The 25,007-nt window shown below is 39.4% G+C and overlaps 1 protein-coding gene across 1 annotated transcript in view; it reads left to right on the plus strand.

Annotated features, from left to right (window-relative positions):
- LOC148031669 (Major facilitator superfamily protein) overlaps positions 1-25,007 on the plus strand; it is an 88,372-nt gene that overhangs the window by 17,325 nt on the left and 46,040 nt on the right. The window contains exon 3 of the mRNA XM_087685249.1: positions 17,582-17,757. Within this exon, the coding sequence (XP_087541375.1) occupies positions 17,582-17,757 (176 nt within the window). The remainder of the gene's footprint in view (positions 1-17,581; positions 17,758-25,007) is intronic.

The following is a 25,007-nucleotide window of genomic DNA, read 5'->3' on the forward strand; positions in this document are numbered from 1 at the left end:
GTAAAATTCTTCCACTTGAATCCAGTTTGAGCAGCCCCTAATGCTCCATTTCCATGTTGAACATCCTCAGATATTCCTTCCTCAGTAGAAGCACTTTCAATTGGATCTCCATTTTTTATTGCTTCCCATATATTGGAATATGCCGGATCAACCTGGCATTTCCCTTTTAAAGATTCAAGCAAGTTGGAAGTGAACTGAGTAAAACTCAATTCATTAATGATGGGCATTCTGCTGAGTGCATCAGCTACTATATTATACTTTCCTTTTCTATATCTGATCTCATAGTCGAACTCTTGGAGGAGTTCGACCCATCTGGCTTTACGCCCGTGTAAATCTGGTTGATCATTAAGCCACTTAATGCTTTCATGATCCGATAAAATCAAATGTTTGGCACCATACAAATAGTGCCTCCATTTCTTCATTGCATGTACTATTGCATACAGCTCCCTCTCATAAACAGAGTAGTTCTGTTTTGCACGATCTAATTTCTTGCTTTCAAAAGCAACTGGTCGACCTTCTTGTAATAAGACCGCGCCTATTGCCTTATCACTGGCATCAGCTTCAACCACAAATGGTTTGTTGGGATCCACTATTAATAATACTGGAGCTGTAGCAATAGCTACCTTAAGTTTTTGAAAACTTTCATTTTGATCTGTTCCCCAATTAAAACTTTTCCCTTTCCCTTTAAGTTGGTCTGTCATAGGAACAGCTATTTTGGCATAATCTCGAATGAATCTACGATAAAATCCAGATAAACCTAGGAAGATCTGCAGCTCTTCCAGGTTCCTTGGAGGTGGCCATTCAATAATTGCCCTTACTTTTTCTGGATCCATGTTGATTCCCTCTTTCGAGTAATATGCCCTAGATATTTGACCTCTTGTGCAAAGAATTCACATTTAGTTTTCTTCGCATAAAGGGAATGCGTTCTTAACAGTTGGAATACTAATTGTAAGTGTTCCAAATGTTCTTCTCTTGATTTACTAAAGATCAAGATATCATCCAAGAAGACTACTACAAAATGTCCTAGATAGGGCCGTAAAACACTATTCATCAGCTTCATAAAGGTAGCTGATGCATTAGTGAGGCCAAAAGGCATCACCAAAAAATCATAATGCCCATATCTAGTACGAAATGCCGTCTTAGAAACATCTTGTGTCTTAATTCTTATTTGGTGATAGCCTGATCTTAAATCTATCTTTGTGAAGAATTTTGCCCCTTGCAATTGATAAAAAAGATCTTCCATTCTGGGCATAGGAAATTTATTCTTCACCGTTATTTTATTAAGTGCTCTATAGTCAACACAAAGTGGTATAGAACCATCTTTTTTCTTTACCAATAAAATTGGTGAAGCCCAAGGTGAATTACTGGGTTGAATAAACCCTTTATCCAGGTAATCCTTAATTTGTTTTTCAACTTCTTGATGCTGTGTTTCACTTAACCTATACGGTGGTTTTGAAATTGGGTGTGTATTCTTATTTATATCAATTGGGTGATTTATATCACCCCTATCTGGTGGAAGGCCACTTGGTAAATCAGAAGGAAACACATCTTTAAAATCATCTAACAAACTGTTCAATTCATTATTAACATTCAACTCACAAACATAAGAAAATTGTTGCTTAATATTACAGAAAGTAAAAGTATTCTGTACAGGAAGAGACCATAGCATATATACCTCACAAATTTCCTTCTTTATCAGCTTCTGAACTTCAGTAGAACACAGCAAAGGATTATCAGATACTTCATATTCACCTTGAATGACAAAAATCTTACCATCCCTTTCAAATTCCAGTGTATTATGGTGATAGCTACGTTCTAAGGATGGTTCCAATCCCCATAGCCACTCCCTCCCTAGAGCAATATCAGCTCTTTCCATGTTCATTATTTGGAAATCAAGCTTATCTTTATATCCTTGAATCTCGATTTCCAAATTGGATACCATTGTATCCCATATTTTATTGTCTTGGCCTTGCATCATACGAACAACATATTGATGCTCACTGTTTTGTTGGGGAAGTTTCAATTTTTTGACAAGTGCATAATTTATAAAATTATGTGTGGCAGAGTCATCAATCATGACTCTAACCCGTTTTCCAGCTATCAATCCATGTACTCTAAGTAAATCATGTGGCCCAAAAGTAGGCTGCCACATAGAAGTTGACATATAACACTTATGTTATACGTCCATGTGCAAGATCTCTAAAGATTTATACTTTTCATGGCCCTTTAATTCTAAGGTCTGCACTACATGGATTTGTTTTTCTTTTCCCTTGCCCTTGTCCTTATCCTTTCCTTTGTCTTCCCCCTTTTTCTTTTGAGGGCAATTCCAAGCAGCATGGTTAGGGGATAGGCAATTAAAACACAATTTTTCTTTTTTGGCCTTATCAAAGTCATCAGGACTTAACTTTGGCCTCATATATGGTTTCTTTTCAAAAGGTTGTTTTTTACCCTTGAAAAATGGCATTTTCCTTTTAAATTTGCCCACAAATTTTGAGGTTTCCAATTCCTTAGACTTGGGCTCCGTATCAGTGAGACTAGTGAGTGTACCTGGACGCGTACTATCTTCATAAATTAATGCAAATTTAATTGCCTCTTCGAGCGTCTTAGGTAAACTCCGTTTTACTTCCTTTTTACAGGCTTTATTCAGTCCCCTAATGAATCCTCTTGTTTTTTGGAATTCATCAAGTCCTTCCAGTTTGAGGATTATCTCACGATATTCCTCCAGGTATGTCAGTAGGGGTCGTCCCTTTTGTCTGACATAATCCCAATCTTCCCAATTTCTTTCCATTTCATTTTCAGGAAGAAATTCTTTCAAAAAGACGGATTCAAATTGAGCCCAAGTTTCAGGTATTTTATTCGCCTCCTTTAAAGTTCGCCACCACTTATATGCTTTGGGCCCCAAGGTTAAACTAGCCTCCAGTGGTTGGAGATGTGGTGGGATATTTTTCAATTTATGTAAATCTTCCCATTTTTGGAGGAAATTAAAGATTGTGTCTTTATTCCTATCTTTTTCCTCCCCGTAAAATTGAGGTGGTTTCATATACTTTAAAACTGGATTATCCCTCAATTTATGGTAAGTTTGGGGTTCCTTAGGATCTCACATAGTCACATCTAAATCTTTCGATGAAGATGGGACATTCGAGGTTTCTATCTTATTTTTATCTCTTTCCAACAATAAAGTTAATTGAGATTTTATTTCAGTAAGTGTTTGGGTTAGAAATTTCATTTGAACCCCTTGAGTTTGCACACGAGCAGTAAGATCATCGAATTGCTCTCGCGTGGCAAAAAATTCTTCCCATTGTTCTTCTTGTATGTCTGGTTCATGGGGATCTACCATAGGTTGATCCCCAGAACTAGAACTTTCCATTACCCTTTCTTTCTCTTTTTCTGCCATTAATACACTGGAATTGGAAAGCAAAAATAAGAAATTTGCATACAAGTAAAGTACTCCCTGATTTTTAATGGTAGATAGTGGCTGTTGATTCGGAAAGAAACTCGAAGAGTAAGAAACAGATTGTATCTTCCCGGATTAGAACAGTGAAGTAATCATGCTGGAAATTCAATTTCCTGACTTCAGTCGTATATGACATTCTTCTGTCCCTCTCACAGCAGTCGCAGTCATATCCGTCTCAGGAGCAGTCGCAGTTACCTGTCAACAGCAATTGTGATAGAGTCACGTTTTCTCATGACCCCACGTTTGGTCTGGTTCCACGCGACCCCACGTTTTATCTTATCTCTGCCCGTAACGTAGGGTGTCACATTAGTGTGACGTGGCGCTTCTCCCTTTTTGTTTTCCTTCACGGCCCGTCGCGTTTTCACGGCGCCTGGTACTCACGCGATGTGACGTGGCGCTTCTCCCTTTTGTTTTTCTTCACGGCCCGTCGCCTGGTACTCACGCGACTTTACAAAAGACTGACGGCCTGACTGGCGACTGACAACCTGACAGATTTCTGACAATTTGACGAACGATTAACGATCTGAGACATTGAACCATAGGCTTTGATACCAATGATAGATGACGGAGAGTCCGATCCACAAAAACGATGAAAAGCACGAGTGTCTCTTCTCCTCCCAACCACGCCTAGATCTATGCTGGCCCTCCTACTCGGATTTCTTTGCCAGCCGTCAACTTCCTGGAGTCCTACTATTCCTGGACTCTCTTACTCTCTAGGCTCCCCTTAACCCCGTTTGGGCGCCCAAGAGCCCGGACGGTCATTCTCATGCATGTTCCCCTAGATTTACCTTAATGTGACATTAAATGTCACTTTTAATGTCACATTCCATATTTATGACCTTAATGTGACATTAAATATCACTTTTAATGTCACATTAATGTCACACTCTTTCTCTCTCTTCTCTCTCTGTGTTCTCTCTCTCTCAGTCCTACGCTTCCGCACCGCTGTACTCTGACAAATAGGTATGCTATTCGGTTTGGAGCAAAGGTCCTCAATGAACGGCAAGGACGGTATTCTCAAGTCAAAAGAGAGCTTTGGAGTGTAGTGACAACCCTTAAGTGTGATGGGAGTATTTTATGGGAGCTCATGTAGTGGTAGAGACGTATTGTCTATCTCTATTGGGCATGATAGTGAATTGCTCAACTCCTGATATTGCCATGTTACGGTGGATTGCATATATAAAGTCACTTAACCTTGATTTTCAGCATGTTGGAGGTAGAGAAAGCCTCGTGACTGACATGCTTTCATGAGCAAGGTTTGAAGATGAAGAGGAGATGATATTGGAGGTAGAGAAAGCCTCGTGACTGACATGCTTTCATGAGCAAGGTTTGAAGATGAAGAGGAGATGATGGAAGATGAAGAGGATGATGTGATAGGTGTTGAAAATGACCTTATGATAGCAAGGAATGAGTATGCAGCTGCTATTACTGCAGGTACAACTGTTGTAAGAGGAATTTCAGTAGTAATAAAAGAGCTTACAGCCGTGGAGAAGAGATGGGCAGTAGAGAGAAAGCATTATCGATGTTATGCTTCAGTGAGATCACAATTTTTAGAAGAGTTGTATGAGGATGATTAGCTAAAAATAGGCCAATATCTCTGTCTTATGACAAAGAAGGCTGAGTGGTCTGAAGCTGAATTCAAAAGGATTAAATGAAAAGCTTATGGGTTTTTCCTAAAAGATGGATATTTATGGAAGCATGCAAAGAAAAAGAGAGGAGCTCCAGTACGTGTATTGGGAGATAGGGCTTCTCAACAATAGGTGATGTATGAGTTTCATGAAAGCTTATGGGCTGGACATAGAAGGGTTTGGGGCACATTTGCCAAGATCAAAGAGAAGTATTGGTGGCAAAACATGTATAAAGATGTGGAGCATTATGTGGAATCATGCAGTGTCTGTCTGATGTATTCCATGGTAAAGCATAGAGATGGGTTGCAACCGACCTATCCATTGTCTATGCATTACAAGTGGGTAGTTGATCTGGTTACCATGCCTACAGGTTTATTAAATATGAGATATCTTGTGCTTTCACGAGAAGACTTGATAAATCAAGTGGAAGCAAGCTCTTAGCACAAAGACTACTCAAGCAGTTTGTAGGTTCTTATTAGAAGTCTTTTGCAGGTATGGTTGTGTTGGAAAAGTGGTTGCAGATAGAGGAAAATTGGATGTAGATGAGGCTCGTGACTTTTTTTCACAATTGGGTATCAAGGTGGCTTTAACTTCAGCCTACAATCCTGAAGCAAATGGCAAAAGTGAAAGAGGTCATTAGCCTATCATTAAGGCATTAGCAAAGTCATGCAAGAGCAGGATGAAAGAGTGGCCAAGAATGTTACTCTTTGATTTATGGGTTGATAGGACCACTCATAGTGCAGTTATAGAGTATATGCTTGCTGAATTAATATATGGACAACAACCAATCATGCCTATTGAGGAGACTATTGCTACTTGGAGCGTTCTACCATGGGAAGATGTTACAACTCTATAGAAACATAATTTGTATCCTTTTTCATTAATTTGTCTATATAATGATTTATTAAATTTGTTTCCTTTGGACTAATTAGATATAAAGAAAAGTGCATTGGAGCTGGCCACTGATGAGTGGTCACAGGTTATGGTGGACCCACGCGGTGGGTTAGAGAAAAGATAGTTCACACTTCCACCTATATGGCCCGATTGGGCGCCTGTGACCAGAACTCACGCATATCAGGGTTAGACTCGCACACAGAAAGGATTGATGCCTTGAAGTGTGGGCTAGATCCGCCAAAACAGACAGTTACAATCAACAAGATGGCATGATTATGAAATGCTTGTACAATGTGCATGTGTGGGTTGAAAGCTTGAAATGCACATTTCTTTGCATAGGAAAGTCACATGAAGATTCTGATACCGTTTTTGCGATGTATACAGAAAAAGCTTTCATATGATACCCATATTGGGAGGGTCCCTAAATTTTAGGAGGTCCCTAAATTTTAGGAACCTCGAATTAGCCTAAAAATGCTAGTCCTAAAAAATAGGGATGTCATTCTAAAAATAGTAAATTTTGTACTCTGAGTGTGCTTACTAAATTTGGTTGTTTCTATTCTTGACAGTATTCAGCCCAAAAAGGAAGGCCATAGAGAAGAAACAAGTGTCAAGACACTTGTTACACAAGTTTCCAAGTGTCCCACCACTTGTCACATCTCATGACATGTGGCTGGACACTTGTCTTGTGCTACTCCACTCTCCCCTTTTGTACTAGCTCTTCCCTCTTCTATAGATAAGAGCTCGTTTTTTTTCATTCAGCATCATTATTCTTTGCTGTAAACTCATGTACAGCACCCACAGATAGCCAGAAATTGGCCCCATCCATCCCCATCATCATCCCCCACTTCTCCATTATCAAAATCCTCCATATTCCCTCTTCTATCACTGCTGTTTTACAGGACAGCAAGCCTGTAAATTCATTACAACACCTCCTTCTTGAGCTCTTTTTTTCATTTTAGCAACAAGAAGCAAGCCCTATCCATGTACAGTTGATCAATGATGAAGAAAGGCTGATTTTCCCTCTTTATTCTCTCATACTGTAAAGAAATCAGTTCTTATCATTGCATAATAGATAATGCATGTGTGTTTGTACATCTTTGCATGATCTTGTGAGAGTGAGAATTACTTCTCCTCACTCTCAGGTTGATTGTAACTGAGCTCTTCCCTAAGGGACTTGGGTTGAGCAGAAATACATTCCTTCGGGGAGGGGGAGGGGGGGGTTGCCCATCTTCAACCCTCAATCTTGTCTCCATTACTTTTACATTTTCATGGTTGTAATTTTGTGAGTAATTTTCATTTTCAGCTTTAAGTGTTCATTCTCTTTTATATTAAATCTCGAAAACAAGTGAATATCATAATTGTTAAGCATACTATGTTGTTCGGGGCGTTTACAGAAGAGGGTTTGAATGGAGAAGAGTTGCTGGTCCTATGCATTAGCAGTTAGAAAGAAGGCCTGAAGACATTGAGACAGCCATGAAAAAGTTGAAGACTGCGAGGATCAAGAATAAGAAGAGATTTGACAAGTGATACAGACTTTGACCACGAGCTATACAAGAAGGGGATTGGGTGCTAGTTTATGACAACAGCTTGGAAAATCAACATAGTGCTAGTTGGAAGATGGCAAAGCGGTGGTTTGGTCCACATGTGGTAAGGTTTGTTTTTGATAATGCTACCTATGCATTAAATGAGATGGATGGGACAACTCTAAGGATTCCAGTGGCTGGAAAACGTATCGAGCTCTTTAAACATAGGGAGTTTTCAGCATATGAGTTGAATGAGTTGGATATTGAGCATGGACATGAGAATATGAAAGAAGAAGAGGTAGAAGATGAAGACATTGACATGGCAGAGGATACTTCTTTTGACACTATAGATCCATAAGACTTTGGCATATGCCAGAGGATGTGCAGGTTAGGAGGGGGTGGATGTTGTGCTACTACGCACACATCGTGCGAAAGACTCTAGCGTGCGGCTTTCTTATTGATCTAGAGAGCCAATGCTATTTTAGACATTAGTGTTAGTGTCCATGGTTCAAAAATATTGGATTTTTTGACAAGTTTAGCCAATTTTTGATATTTTAGATATTATCTCTTGTAAAAAAAATCCAAAAATTGTAGACAACTTCTAGAGTAGGATGACATGTAAAAGAAAGCATGTAGCTTTCAGTCATTTTGGGAGGATTTTATGTTTAAAAAAAAAGGATTGGCGAAATCGCGCGACGCATGATCGCAGTTTTTTGGCAGTGAACAGCACTCCGAACTAGGAGATGAAAAATCTGGCCAGGTATTCATGTATTTTACCCCCCCTTTCGGAGCCAATAGAAGCATCAGATTGGCGATCTGAGCAACATAGAGGAAGGTACTATTTTATGCACGTTTTTGTCTACAAGAGATTTATCTTCTCATAATGCAAAAATAAATTGACAGGCTTAATCTTTGTGAGTATTCTTTTACATTTTCTATTTCTTTCTGTGAAGTATTCTTCTACGTCTTCTATTTCTTTCAACCCCTTCTCTTTTGTCTACTCCTCTCCTCCTTAAATCTCCTTTCCCTTCACCTTGTTGTCTCTTACCCCTGCGGTAGACTTTTGACCCCACAGGCACTGATAGCGGCAGTACCTGAAGGGAATTTGCATAGTGAAGGGAGCAAAAGGTAGTCCTTTGGTAGTAGGATATTGAAGGTAAGGCTAAATGGTGAAGGAAAGGACAACTAGCTGTAGAGGGAGCGAAATGCAATCCTCAAGAGTTGTCAGAGATGAAGGATATACTGAAATCTCTTTGAGATGATGGTTGCTTTCAAGGCGATTGATGAGCAGCCAATTGGAGAAGAAAATGCAAGAATATTTGGTGAAGGTCTCTCAATGTAAGTGGCTGTAAATAGGTGATTGTCGAGCAGCCCTTCAAGTGTGAAGAAAGCTAGAAAACGCAGGTATTTGATGTAGGGCTGATAAGGAGGGTATAACCTACTGTAGGTGGCTTGAAACTGCTGCAAACACAAGCTTGCTGATGACGCTAGGTGAGGAGGGCTGACGCAGGATGATGTAGGCTGCAAAATGTGAGGTGGAGATGGATGTAGAAGCCACAAACTGTAATGTCCTCCTCGTAGGGTATGAATGGAGAGGAAGGAGAAAGGAGAGAAGAATATGGAAGAGAATGATAGAGTGTCAGCAGGAATGAATGTGTGGAATAAAGAACGAGAGAAGTCAGTGCCGTATTTATAGGCATAGATTGTTTGGAGTGGTGTCCCAAGTCTCTCATGTGGCGACCACTAAAGTCTCTCGGGTGGCACCTAGACACTAACTAATGATCCAAATAAAGCCTTTTTGGGGCTGTAAATGGAAACCAAAAAGAGGAAATGTGTTGAACGACTTGGTTTCTCAACATCTAGTCCTTACACATTCTGTTAAGCTGGCTTGACATGTTGGCCTATTAATGATAGTGACACTTTGGGGAACTGCTTCCACAGATGCACATTGATTGGAAACGAAAAAGAAAAGCAATAAGCAACATTCTTAGAGATGGCTCGAAATGGCTAAGTAAAAGGAATGTTTTATATTAAGAATGGCCATGAGTAGAAACTGCTTGATAGCTTGGCAAGTAAATGACTAATCAAGTTTATAAATCCTGACAATGATGCACAGCCAGTGCTGATAACATAGTGCCTATCTTGGAAACTGCTGTCTCAATGACAAAATTTTGAACATTTATATCTCATTTTCTGAGTTTGCATAATAAAGGTAATGCTGCATAAAGGCAAAGACTTGCTTAGTAGAAAGCAACTGCAAGAATTGCAAGCAGAAACAACCTTCTACTTCTGACAAAATAACACAAGATTACCCTTGGCTCACTTCGTTTTGGCTCAGAGGTGCCTGCCAAATAGTCAATCATCATCAACATGACATGGCTGCCTTCCCAAAACGTCTCGACTACAAATCTGGGATGGAAAAGCTTCTTTCGAAGGTAAAAGCTACATCACATATCTTGCAGCATACAACTCTTATAGTGTGTCAAAAGTATGTTGTTACACCTTTGGCATCCTCAGAAGAGCCAAGGTGATTTGAGTTATTGGTCATACACATGGTCACAGACTTTGGTCATTCAGACAAACCAGCCCTAATGCCATGCAAAAGGATTGCCATGTGCTCCTGCTGCATAGGGTTTGGCACAACTAACTTCACTTTTCAATAGTTGTCCATGTTGTGTTTGTATGCTATGGCATTACTTGTGAGTACATGGTCCTGTTAGCGATTATCAGGTCCTGGCGGCACAGGCAGCCACGTGGCAGTCTGGTCGGACTGACTAGTCGGCCAGCCACGTGGCAGTCCAGTCAGACTGACCAGTCGGCTGCATTTAATGTAGCCGACCTGCTTTTTCTGGGCGCATTCTTTTTGGCTATTTATAGCCGACATTCTGCACATTCTTTCACAGTTCTGTTTGCAGATTACAGGCTGGAGATTCGTGCAGACTGCAGCGTACTTCGAGGTGAACAGCAGGCTGCATCGTCGAGGTGGAGACACGCAGTCCCGCGCACTGCGCCCGTGTATATATCTGCATATCTTTGTATACAGCACACTTTATACAACAGATCTTCATCTTCCACTGTCTCTCTCTCTCTCTCTCTTCTCTCTGCGTTCACTCTCTCTCTCAGTCTTGGTCCCACGCTTCTGCATCGCTGCACTCTGACAGGTCTTGGGGGTTCATCATGAGCTATGTATGTGAAGATCGTTATTTTTTGAATTAACGTGGGATGCCATACCCTTTGGAGAATGATGCACTTAGTTGAAAGGTTTCGAAAAGTCTTGGAGGGTTTGTTATGAGCTATATATGTGAAGATCTTTATCTTTTGAATTAATGTGGGGTGCTATACCCTTTGGAGAATGATGCACTTTAGTTAAAGTGCATTTAGGGCATGAAACAGTGTGGGATACACAAGTGTTTTGCACAATGAAAGTCCATTCATGTGTTAGGTCCAGCTTAGTGCAATTGAACTTGTGAGTGTGCTCAGCTTGCTTGTGGTTCCATAGCTGCTGCCATCCATTATCTGTTTCATGGAGCTGCATGATGATCAAGGCAGCTGCATATTTGCTGCACTTACTAGCCGAGCTCAGCATCACAATGTCCATATGTAATATCAATATTGAGATTGTGAAGTTCATTAGAGGGGGACATTGATATATTGGAAACATAGTTGACTACAGGAGGGTCTTTTTCATCAACTTTTCTTTTTTCAGTTGTTTGCATTGCATCACCTACTTCTCACAAGAAAGAATCTAAGCTTTGATACTAATGAAATATGGGAGGAGTCTGTGTGAAATGTAAATACTTGCCCTTGAATAACAACACAAGGTTTGGATTGAAAACAAGTTGCAATGGCCCGCTGTCATATCGCTACCCGAACATAATGTGAAAAACCCTCGAGTGCATCATCATCTGGCTTTTTTATTAATCTAGAGTCAATGTTATATTAGCCATTAGTGTTAGTGTCCATAGTATTGTTAGTTTAAAATGACGGGATTTTTGAATAATTTTTGCATATTTTTGATATTTTGGACATTATTTCTTGTAGATATCCTCAAAAGGTGCAGAAAACTTCTAGAATAGGGTGTCATGCAAAAAGCAAGTTGCTCTTCAGCTAGTTTTGGAGATCTCATGCAAAAAGAAGGGCTCTCGAATTTGGGTCGCACGCTATCGCAGTTTTTAGGTAGCAAACAACACTCTGGACGGTGAAGAAGGAGGAGCGATTTGGGAGAATTTTAATTAGGTGTCCTTGGGTTTTACCCCCCTTTTGGAGCCAACGGAACCATCAGATTTGCTGTCTAAGCAGCAAAGTAGAAGCTAGTGTTTGGTGCGAGTTTTTTGGTATAACAGGGTGAAATAGGATATGGTGAAGAGGAGACTCTTTGTAAGCAGGTTTTCTTAATCAAGGATTGGTTTTGGGATACTTTGAGCCTCTGATCTCTTGCATGTGTGTTTCATCTCTCGTTGGTCTTTACTCTATGTAATCTCTATCATCATCTTTGCTCTCATACAAGAAATTGTCTTATCTCTTACTATCGTTAATCCTCGCTTAAGGATCTCTCTAACATTGTATACATCTATTCATCCATTACTACTCTTATTTTCTCCCACAACCAAAGACACGGTGTCTTCTCGGCATATGTGCAAATGATCCTGACACTGCTGCCCTCACACAAGCAAGGGCCAACTATCAGGTCTTTGGTCTTAGGTCAAAACATGAACAACTTTTCAACAATGCAAACAACAGAGGAGGATAGATTCTGATGCTAAAGATTTTTTCCTTGATCAGCTGTTTCTCTAACAAGAGAAGTTGTCCATAAAGGGCACCGAGAATTGCAATTCCAGATAGTACATTGCAAAATCTGCCTTATACAACTTCTAGATGGAAAGACTTAGAGTAGAGAGGGTTGAATAGTAGTGGATAAGACCTATTGAACAAAAAATGAAGCTATTTTGTTTAAGTGTAAAAATAAGGAGCTAACAAAAGTAACAGACTACAACTCTTGTTTTCTGTTTTCTTTTTCCTAATACCATAACATTTAGAAACTATCATTGGAGGGCTGTTAAGTGAAGAAAGGAGTTATTAAAATTTTTTCATACGTCAATTAAACATCAAACACAGACGGATATGAAAGTATAATTCGACTATGGTTTGAGACCCTTGAGCTGAACCATACGTGATTCTAACTTTAACAAATTTACGAGAAAATGCTATAATATTGAAATTTGAGCATTAAACTAATAAGCATCTCCAACGCAACCATCATATTTTATGTGTCACCAAACAAAAGGACATTTACAAAGAATATAAGAGTGAACATCATACAATACAAAATCAATAGATAACAAACTAATATCAAGGCAGCAAGAGACACTAGAGGGCTGAGGGGTGAGACTCAAGGGCCAAGCCTAGTAGAGATTGAAAACTAAAAACAAACACACAAAAGTAGTAGGGTTGTATTCATCATTCTCAGAAGGGGAAAAGAAGCCTCTCTCAAACAATGGACCTTGATGCTAAGAGGTAGAAAAAGAGCTAATGTTGGCTATGTGATGTTAAGAACTTGATGGAGTAGATATAGAAGCAACTTAGTTGTAAGAGTTGTGTCCGAGAAGCAGCCACCATGGTAGTGTCAAGTGATACTTGAAGCTCGATCTTGGGGGCAACCTCCATGCCAATAAAAGAAAACCAAGAAAGATTATGGAGCCACCATGGAATGACAAACTAATCTTGTCTTCAGCTTAGTGAGGGCCAACGTAGACCCTCAATGTTATTCCTTGACTGAAACCCAAAACCTAGCATGTAAGTACTAGAAGAGACTGAAACATGCATACCAATGCCTCATATTGAGATGCTTTGGTGCTAAGCTTAGAAATACAAGGCAAGCTAAGAGAAAAATATAATGGATAAAGTGAGTGAGTAAATGAATACGTGTTGTAGAAGAAAAGGAAAGGTCTAAATAGTAAAGATAAGTTACATAAAGGACCAAGTAGCATATGGGTGTAACTTAAAGAGCCTAAGGAGCAAAGAGTGGAAGAGTAAATGCTAGACTAGTCTGAGGATATACTAGCCTAGTGTATCCTAAGGTACCTAGAAGATGCTAGCCTAAGGGTGTTACCATAATCACACGTCCTTAAGGCTTCAACAAATCTTCGCTAAGGGAGATCATGATAATAGGGAGATAGTGATCACTATTGTTGTGTCATGAGCCCTTAAAGGATGGCAGATGAGCTAGTGGTGTGAAGTCCAATGCAGCTTGTGCACAAGACCAGTTAGCCATACCTTCAAGTGACTTGAAAGGTGGTGAGTCATAGTAACATGGGATAGGTTTTGGGGATAGGGACAAGGATCTGTATTGCCATTCCTTGTCACCATGAGAGGGGCTCTAACAAGGCAAGACCTAATGGAATGCGTTTATCAAGAATCAAAGCAATTGTGCATATTATCTTGTAGCCTAAGACTTTGATAACAAAAATGCTAATTTCCTTTGGCATCATAAAAATTCTCAATGGCATTGAACATGTTCTGCCAATAAGCTGTCGCTTGTCACTTAAGGAGTGGGTCTTTGTGCTTTAAATGAGAATACTCCACATGTTTCTTGAAGATCTCCTTTGTAAGAGCTTATTCATTGGGTGTGTTTTTCTCTTTGATGGCCTTTCACTTCTTTTGGATTTGGCAAGTTGCTTTAGCTATATGGATCTTTCCTAGGTAGATCAAGGCCTTATGCCACTTTTCTTTCTTATACACTTCTGGATACTATTGATAGCAGGAAATCTTCACAATTTTGCTACCTTTATGGCTACTGTTTTTGATGGCTACACCTACTTTAGAAGATCTCTTTACTAATCTCTTTCTGATAGTCTTGTCACTTAAGGATTGGGTTCCTTTTGAGTTTTTTGGCTGTACTTCTCAAAGTGTTCACAGAGCATCTCCTTTGCATGTATCTTTGTTGTTCCTTGTGGATACTGTGTGTAAAATATGCTTAATACCGCACCCTTGTAAGGTGCCACCAATGATTCATGGTGCTCAAATTTGTAAGGCCCCCATTATGAGGAGAAGCCATGTGTGAGCATGTGCATTGGGTGGGTCTTGACTTCTATGTCAGATGGGTCTCTGTGACCGGATGGTAAAAATGCGACCTTTGTGGATCTAGCGTTTGGGTTAGTTAGAGTAGTTATGTTGGTAGCAACTCGAGGCACAAAGCATCAAGTTGCAGCATGTGGGAGTTATAGGGGCCCATATTGTGGGATCCTTGGCCGACAATATTCCTTGGAATATTCCCTAGCTGACTAGGAAAGATTTATAATATGGACGGATATGTCGATCAAACTACCTTCTCGAGCTATAAAAGGAAGACCCTCTAAAGCCATTGTTAATCTATCTTCCACCTTGTCAGAGTTCTTCCAGCTACCCTAAGCTCTTCGCTTATCATCTGTCTAGATCACCATCTAAGCTTCACAGTGGAAGTGCACAGGTAGACAAAGCCATCTATATATCAGTTCGTTTGAAATTAAAGCGGTCTCTATTTTTCTTATATTTGTTGTTTGTTCTCTACTCCTTGCTCAAATTGTCTGCTGTACCGTGTAATTGCTACATGGTATTAGAACCTAGGGGGCTTTAAGGAGTGAAGAGTATGTGAGAGGCAAGGGCTTCAACAATGAAGAGGAGAAATATCATTTGCTACATCAAGTAGTAGTGTTGGCGCATCGGGTTGTGGTGGTATTGTTGTACCAACAATTCAAACACTAAGGATTTGTCCACCAACCTACAGTGAAGGCAAGTTAGATGTAACAAACTATACTTTGTGGAAGTTTAAAATCATAACTATTCTTGATTCTTATGAGCTTCTAGAGACGGTATTGGGGACTGACCTAGAACCACAACCCACCCCCGATCCATCAAATTCGAGTATTATGATTCCTCCAAATGTAGATCTTCTACGAGCTTGGAAACAAAGGAACGCAGATGCATTGTGTGTATCTTAGTTACAAGTTGTTTTAACAATGTTTTGACCTTGATTCATCATACAACCAAGGTATTAGAGGCTTGGAACGTATTAAGGAGTTTGTACGAAATGCAAAATCAAACAAGGATTTAGAACTTGGAAAATCAACTAGCAACAGAGTAGTTTGCTGAAGGAGAGATAGCTGAAGCATTCATTACTCGGATCGAGAATTTATGCGGCGAGATGGTTGGCGTTGGGATACAAAAGATTAGTAAGGAGCAAGCTTGAAGGTGTCTTCGGATTTGTTCACCAAAGTTTGATGGATTGGTAACTACCCTAAGTACTTAGGTGAGACCCCAAACTTTGATGTTTGAGTAATTTTGTGCGCTAATAATGGAGGAGTTGATGCTTAAAGCTTGAGAAGATAGCAACAGTGGAGGTGCTACATTCTTCGCCAATGCGAAAGGCAAAGGTGGTTCCTTTACCAACAGTGACAAAAAGAAGAAGGGTGGTAAGAAATGGTTTCAATGAGAGTGCTTCTACTGCAAGAGGAAAGGACACACAATTGCAAATTGTCATGTCAAGAAGGCAGATGAAAAGAATGGCACCGTGAAGACTAAAGGGAAGAAGACAGCTAATACAGCTGAAGCAGAGTTAGGAGTTTTTTGTGGTGGTGCTCAAAGTTGTAAGGTCCCCATTATGAGGAGAAGCCATGTGTGAGCACGGACATCGGGTGAGTTCTAACTTGTATATCAGATGAGGTCTATGTGACCGGATGGCAAAAAGGGGACCCTTGTGGATCTAGCTTGGGTTAGAGTAGCTATGTTGGTAGCAACTGGAGGCACAAAGCATGGGGTTTGGGGGCCGCGGAAGCAGCCTCTGGCTAGGGGGTATTAGGGGGGGCCAATGGTAGTGGCCTTGGCTCGTGTCCCTGGCCCGAGGATAAAGGAAATATTCCTTGGCTAACTAGGGAAGATTCACAATATGGTCGGATATTCCGACCAGACTACCTTCCTGGGCTATAAAAGGAAGACCCCTCTAAAGCCATTGTTAATCTATCTTCCACCCGGTCAAAGTCCTTCCAACTACCCTAAGCTCTTCGCCTATCATCTGTCTAGATCACCATCTAAGTTTCACAGTGGAAGTGCACAGGTGGACAAAGCCAGCTTTGTATTAGTTCGTTTGAAATTAAAGTAGTCTCACTTTTTCTTATATTTGCTGTGTGTTCTCTACTCCTTGCTTAGATTCTATCCGTTGTGCCATGTAATTTCTACATTGTGTTTGACCAAGTCCAATGACTTTTCTAGCTGCTCCATGGACTATACGCCACCTTAACTTGTATAGTGGGTTGGTAAACTGCTTTGAACAGGCTGCCTTAGGCCAAGTAATTGCCCTAGTACAATTGCTTTTAAGAATAATAATACTACTTTCCTAGTCAACTGAGGCCAACCCCCTTTGTCAATGGCTGTCCCCTTGGGACTGGGCACATTAGTCACCCCTTTAAGCAGGGTGTTGCTCCATCTCTAGTGCTCCTAATCCCGCTCTTCTGAAATCTGGCAGATTTGGTTTAATAGAAACATTTTCGAAATGAATGTTTTTGGTTTAATTGCTTCTATGATCTAGTTGTGCTCTTCTAGTCTATTTCTTTTGTTTTGCCAGGATTATATTTGTCAGTATTAAAGAAATACCTATGATATGCATAGTTTGGGTGTGGCTTGATCATCTTTAAGAGAAGGATAAGGAGAGGGTTTCTTTGCATGCTAAGAAGACTAACATTTCACTTCAGAAACAATGGATATTGCTCTAGGGGTTAAGTGCAGCATGACTAACCATTGATGCCATAAGTTTAAAGTCCAACATTTTGGTGTGCTTGTACATGTAATAATTTTCTTGCTCCTATCTTGGGGACCCAAAAGAAAAGAAAAACATTGGTCAGGACAGGAAAAGTGAAATTTCAAACAACAAATATCTTTTGTTGCATGAGGGCAAAACAGCTAGGGGTTTTTTCCCTCACCTTTAACATTGTTGGAAATTGTTGGGCTTCCTGTTTTGATTTTGTTTTATAGCTTAGTTTCTAGTTCTGTTGTGGAGACCATCATCTATTGTCATCTCTTTGAATAGAAAGTCATTTTTTGGTGGAATGCAGGTGTGAAGATAAAGATGAAGTTCATGTACTCTCACTGAGCATGTGGAGAGACTCCTTGTCAGCAATGCGGTCTGTCTTGAAAGTTCGATCTTTCCAAATTGTAGTACTTCAGGGTCTTGTGGGATCGCTTCCATGGGCATCAATGGTCTTTTTCACGATGTGGTTTGAGCTGATAGGTTTGTTGCTTACAATGTTCTTGTGCTGTACTCTGACAGTTTTTGGTTTTGAAAAGCTACCAGTTACAAAGAGTCAATTAGTGAAGCTAGTCAGTAGCAGTGCAGCAATAGTAGTCCATCTCTTGTTGATATTCTTGTATCAGTTGCAAAATTTTTCTTCGAGACTCACTTGTGACAGCTAGATATTATTCACCTTCTTGGCAGTCAATTGATGAATAACTTCCTATGCTAGCAATAGTAGTCCATCTCTTGTTGATGTTCTTGTATCAGTTGCAAAACTTTTTCTTCGAGACTCACTTGTCACAGCTAGATATTAATCACCTTCTTGGAGTCGATTGATGAATAACTTCCTTATGCAAGTTGAATCATTGCAGCACACTTTTTCTTTGGCTTTATAGTGCTGGAGTCATGCTTTATCAACAATAGTCTTCTACATGTGACAATTTGTCATGAGGAAATGAAATTTTCACTTAATGCTCTTTGCATACTTATGTTGTGACACTTTACTTGTGCACATGTGAGATTAAGTTTGATGTTTGTCATAGTGACAGAGAATCCTAGCCTTTGTTGTGGGGGACATTGGTAGAAGTTGTTGTGGACAGGTGCTAGTGGGATATCTAGGATAGATTTGAGTCAAGGACATTGAATATTCCCTTGGAAATGACTTTTAGTGTCACGGGGGTTGGAGATTTAGATGATTTAATGTGTTAGACTACGGTTTCTGGAAGGTTTCAAGACTTTCAAGTTGAAAGAGGTTAGAATTTGAAATTGAGATTGGATAGCCTTCAATATTATTTTAACGAGGATAGGGTCAAAGGGCTATGCAGCTTGTTCTTGCATGTGGAGGCCCCAATGAAAATGGAAATCTGCCGAATGTCAAGTTTGGGTCAGGTTTGGGCTATATGCAAGTGTATTTTCCATGTTGGGTTGTTTTGCTATCATTTTGGGTTGTTTGGGGTAGATTTGAGGTTGGAGAACTTGATGATGAGTAGAGAGAAAATTGCTAAAGCTTCAAGACAGCAAGGTAACCTGATTTGGAAGAGATTTTGGGGTTGTAAATAGTAGGATACCCTAAAAATGACGTTGTTGACAGTTGCTAGTTTAGAAATTAGGGTTGTAGACAATAGCAAACTCTTAATTGAAGGTTTCTCTTTGCTCTACTGTCACAGGGATGTGAGATTTTGAGATTCTTTAATCTTGCCGATAATATTTGATTAAGTTATTAATGAAATATGCAAGGTTGTTTAGCACATGTGATGCACATGGTAGTTATTTCATGGTAATAGGCCAAGGAACCGATGATGTAATGGGTGTCAAAGGCAAAAGTTGTAATAAGTTATGTCAACTAGGTTTTGGTGGTCAATTGGTGTCAATTGTGACCCTAGGATAGTTGTTTGGCCAATAAATGTTAGTGATGATACTAGGGATTAGCATTAATTAATTAATTAATGCCAATCTAAGGTTCAACAGAGGTTGGAGACCACTCTAGGTTGCAAATGGCCTAGCCAATTTAATTGTGGATGGGCATATTTAACTTAGGGCGGGGTTAGAAGGGTTGAAATTAATTATCAACATTAATTAATGATGAAAATTAATTAAATGATTGAAAAATATTGAAAAATGGCTTTAGAAGGTTGCCACTTGGTAAAAATGCCTATGCAAACTGAGAAAACGTTTTTGGGGGCTAGGTCTCAACCATTTAGTTAGTTTATAGCTTGAGAGAGAGAGAGAGAGAGAGAGAGAGAGAGAGAGAGAGAGAGAGAGTTGGTCCATTTTCTGATTAGAGTACAACAATTTGTTGCAAAAGATAGCCGTTTGGGGGTCTCAATAGGCAGGAGATAGTAGGGAGACATCTTCTAGGGGCTGGCAACAGCATTCTTGATTAGGTGGCAACATTTTGGAGGTGCCTAGTAGTAGGTGATTGCATTAAATGTAGGCTAGAGCAGACAATAGGTAAAGTTTAGGGTTTTCTCATGAAGAAAATCGGATTTTTATTTATCTTGCCTTTCTCTCATCTTCTCTAATCTCTTCTCAGGAGATCTTAGCATTTCTTAGCCATTTTGAGTAGATCTCAGCCAAATTAGGTAGACAATTAAGGGAATCTCTGTTGTAAACCCTAAATTTTTATAGAAATTAGGATTTAGCAGCCACCTTGGGACCCACGCCAATAGGAGAAGGCTTCGTACATTGAAATCAACACCATGAAATTCATGAAATTATTAGGGATTTCAGATGCCATGCCATCCATTGTGAATTGGGGCAATATTTGGCTAGTTGGTGGTTCCATTTGTGCAAGTCCTAGGTGAAAATCAAAGGGTAAATTGCCCAAATTGCTTGTTAATTGTTTGTACACAAAGGGGCTTTTGGATCAACAAAGGAGATAGTGGAATCTTAACTTATATCAATTCATTAATAATTAAAGTTAAAGAAATACCGAAAGGAATGCCAGTTTTGGGGCCAGCCGAGTATCTATTGTCAAAGATTGATAAGGTAATGTGTGCATTTCAGTTTATGCCCATTTATTAATTGCTATAATTAAGTGCTTGATTAGGTTTTACCACCCTCTCCGAGAAGGAAGATTGGTTTTATGGTTCCATTGTCGGGATACCATTCAATCCCTTGATTTGGTGGAACCAAGGCACTTGATTGCCAGTCAAAGCTTTGTGCTGGTGCTGATTTTTACTCTCAGTTGAGAAATTACAGCAATATGTCTTCATACAATGAGATGGAATCAAGAAGTGATGATGCCTTTCGGTATAGACACTCACATGGGGAAGAAGGAAATGCAATGTCTAATCTTAGACAAGGCTCAAATCATGGACAACAAGCTGAAAATGTTGCTGTTGGGCAAGATGTAGGGCCTTCAAGGCATAATGAGGCTGATGACTAATAAAGTGAAGAGGAATTTGATGACCAATTCGAGAATTGGATGAGGACAGGAGCAAATCTTTTTGCTAAATTGGCAAAGGATCCTTAGTTTACTTGATTTTTAAGTACTCTAAAGAAGAACAACAGGGGCAAGAAGAAGAAGTCATCTTTTACACTTGTAGGACAGCAAGGTACACTAAAGGTAATGCCAAAGCCTTCACTTAAAGCTTCCAAAGATGCTAATGAAGCAAAACAGTTGGTATCTACAAGGCAAGGAATGCAAATGTGAGGCTATCATGGGGCTCAAGGAATGAGTGCTACTCATGTAAATGCTCCATTTGGTGTTGGGTTTGATGTAAATTTAGCAAATATATCATTTTTGCAATAGTCAATGTATGACAACTTGACACCCAAATGCATAGCAAAAGACTATGATGAGGGTGGAAAAGCAGTGAGGTTTGAGTCCTTCAGTGGTATATAAGATAGGCTGAAAGCTTTGACTTTCATTTAGTAGTTTGATGCAACCTATTTAGGGGGAAACTTCATTAAGTCCTCGAAGATTCAAAAGGTAGCTACTTTCTTAAAAGGCAATGCATTGCAATGGTGGTCTATTTTTTTGATGCAAGGTAGAGCATTGTCATCGTGGATACGATTCAACCAAATGTTTGCATCGAATTGGCTGATAAGTGCCTTTGAGGTGGACATCATGACAACTTGGAAAAAGTTGAATACTAAAGAATGTAAGAATTTGGAGCAATGCAATAAGAAATTTTGGGATGTCTGTCACTTCTTATTGCTCCATACCCCTTCATGAGTATGTGGAAAAATATGATTGTGGGCTGCCTAAAGGAATTAGGGATTTTTGTATTAAATCCACTATCTCTAGCATGTCTCAGCTTACAAAGACTGCTACTACGGTAGATGCTTGTTGTGTGGGAAGGATTCAGGCTTCCTAGAGAGTGGGGAGAAGACGAATAAAAAGTTGTTTAAGGCTAAGAAAAGAGACTGATCTGAAAATCAGCTTGAAAAGAGGCCAAAATAGCAAAGAAAGGGCTCTAAAACATTGGTACAATGTAGGGCATTGATGGCTGCAAATAAATGTTTCATTTGTGAACAAGAGGGTTAGGTCATATTGCAAGGTACTGTCCCAATAGGCAACAAGTTGAAAAATTAGAAAATAAGAGAGATCCTAAGGGAAAGAAGCCTTAAACATTAGTGGGATTGGTGCATGATATTGTTAGTGATTAGCCCAATGATGATGCTACTAATTTGTGAAGAGCATGGGGCAAAATTATGGATCAGTATGTATCGATTTTCTTTGATAATGGTGCATGAGCCAACTTCATCCATGTAGACATGGCAGCCCATTTAGAAATCAGAGACGATGAGATGGGATCCATGGAGGAATTTGGAATGGTATGTAAAGGCCATGCAAAGCCTGTTATACCACTCATTGGAAAGTTTTGGTGCATATACAGGGATATGTGGACAACGAAGAGTTTTTCATTGCTCCACTTGAGGGTTGTGATGTATTGCTTGGAATGCCATGGTGTCACCGTATGCATACAATGATTGATTCTTGTGCAAAAGAGATTACTATTTAGCATAAGGAAAAGACATTTACACTTGATGTAAAGTTAAAAGGGAAATCTGTTCTTGTTGTATCTGTAGTTGCCATTTTTGAAGTAATGAAAATTATCTTTTAGGGTACTTGGTTTTTACTAAGGATAAAGATAATAGTGAGAATGTTGATGTCTGAGTTAGAGGAGGATCGCATGTCATTTTTAAGCACACATACTAATTGCTTCTCTTAGTCACTTCCAGGGTAGCTACCGTTTGAACGGCATGAAGATCATGACATCGATCTTATCCCTGGAAGTAGCCCACTTAATAAGCCACCCTACAAAGTCAATGCAACCAAGTAGGAGTTTATGAGTCAAGTAAATGAGCTGTTAGAAAAAGGGCCAATTCAACGTAGCTCATCTCCTTTTTGTTCTCTAGTGCTTTTGGTACAGAAAAAAGATGGTTCATAGTGTATGTGCATTAATTATCGAGCTTTGAACAAGATCATGATAAATAATTGGTTTCCAATTCCTCGGATCAACTGCCACTTTTAATTGAATGATGGATTGCATCTTTAGGCTACATATAGGATTTATGGCCTCATTCTTTGATGATATGATTGTCTATTTAAAGAATGAGGCAAAGCTTAGAAGATACTTCGATATTTTGTTCAATGAATTGCGTAAGCATAGGTTGGCTATCGATGACAAGAAAAGTGAATTCTTTTTGCATGAAATCCACTTTTTGGGGCATATTGTATAAGTATTTGCATGGACCTTCTAAAGGTTGAGGCAATACAATGATGGCCACCTTTGAGAAATATACATGAGATCCATGACTTCTTGTATTTATGTTCTTGCTACAGGAAATATGTATGTGGGTTTGTGGAAAGTGTGCATGCGTTATATAAGAAGAATGTGTCATTTAGATGGACAACAGAGGAAATTTCAGCATTTGAAAAATTAAAGGAAAAGATGATTGGGTGAATTTTCCATCTATGTTTAATTTTCAGATTGTATATATTGATGGTAAAAATATATATATATTGGTTGATGCACTATCATATAAGCCATAAATTTCAGCCGTTAGCATGGTTTATCACTTTGAGTTGGATGCCATGAAAGAGCAATATGCTATTGATCTGGACTTTGCTAACGTTTATGATCAGCTTTGCAATGGCCAAAGGTATAAGCACTTTTTGCTTAGAGATGGATTTCTGATGATGCATAGGCGTCACAAAGTAGTTGAGGCCTGGAGTTATCACTGAAAGTCATGCTTCTTTGTATGTAGGACATAGTAATTAAGGTAGTGGAGCATTTCTTTTATTAGCCATTTTTGAGGCATAATGTACAACAATTTGTTAGGACATGCATCGTATGCAAAAGATAAAGCATGATAGGAAAAATATGCCAGACTTGTTGCAGCCTTGCCTATTCCTTGGTAGAGCATTGCAATGGATTTTATTTACGACTTCCTAGGATACCTACAAGGAATGATTCCCATATGGACTATCATTTGCAGACTTAGCAAACAGGCCCATTCCATTTCGGGGAGGAAGGAAATAAAGGTTGATCATGTGGCACGATTGTTTTTATATCACATCTTTAAGTATCATGTTATGCTAGAGTCAATTGTCAGTGATCGAGACCCTCGAATGACCAGTTGGAAGGGCTTGTTTGAGAATATGGATACCATGCTGGAATTCTCATTATCCTTCTATCTGCAAATAGATGGTCAGTTTGAGGAAGCAAATTCCACAGTATTGAATCTTTTGATGTGCTATGTTTCAGACTACAAGACACAGCGGAAGCACTATTTGCCATTAGTTGAGTTTACATATAACAATACAGTGTCTAATTCCATTGGCAAAGCTCCATTTGAGGTGGTTGAGGGTGGCAAGAAGGTATCACCTATCTTGCAGACTAAGGATAAGATCTTTGAGGTTGATCGTTATGTGAAAAACTTAGATGTAGCCTATACAAAGATAAAATATGCACTTCAAAGATCAAAGGAAAAGCAAAAGAAGATATCTAATCGTCATAGATGTGCTTTGCAGTTTGTAGAGCGCGGTTATGTATTGTTGTATCTTGAGAAGGCAAGGTTGAAAAAGATGAAAGGAAGAGAGAGATTGTATCCAAAGTTAAGTATGAGATACTATGGGCACTTCCAAGTATTGGAGAAGATCAACGATGTAGTATATTGGCTGAAATTGCCTCCACATTGGCAGGATACACAATGCCTTTCATGTCAATTTGTTGAGACCTTTTTATGGTGATGTATCAAAGGATATGTTTGTTGAAATTTAGCATGAGCTTGAGGAGTTGGATGAGATTTTGTTATCTAGGCAGATCTTGACACATAAGGAAAGAAAGGTTAGAGGTAAAGTTTCGAGAATATATTTGATGAAGTTTTAGAATTATTCACTAGTGGATGCAAAATGGATGGAAGAGATGACATGGTAGACCACCCTCAGTTGTTGCAGCTTTATCTAGATGCCTTTCAGTTAGAGCCAACTTAAGTTTAGGCTCAGTCAGGTTTAGCAGAGCAGTGGTTCGGAGTATTACTTGATGCTCAAGGGAAAGGTAGCACTTCCACTTCTCCAATTGTGGATAGCTCTCATATGTAGTGGATCTCAGATGTATTTAGCATGCATCTAAGGTACTATGTTATTAGTATGTTTGCCATGAGGTCACTTCTTAGTGTACTACTCACTATAAGATGCATGCATATGAGTATGGTTGTTATTGCGGCTTTGAGACTATACTTTTGCATCAGTTTGAGATCAGCTTATGATTAGTTGGGCATGAGCTTTTGCCTTA

This window comes from Lygodium microphyllum, chromosome 9 (genome assembly GCF_053477565.2).
Source record: "Lygodium microphyllum isolate KBCC chromosome 9, Lygodium_microphyllum_v1.1.10, whole genome shotgun sequence".
Taxonomy (NCBI): domain Eukaryota; kingdom Viridiplantae; phylum Streptophyta; class Polypodiopsida; order Schizaeales; family Lygodiaceae; genus Lygodium; species Lygodium microphyllum.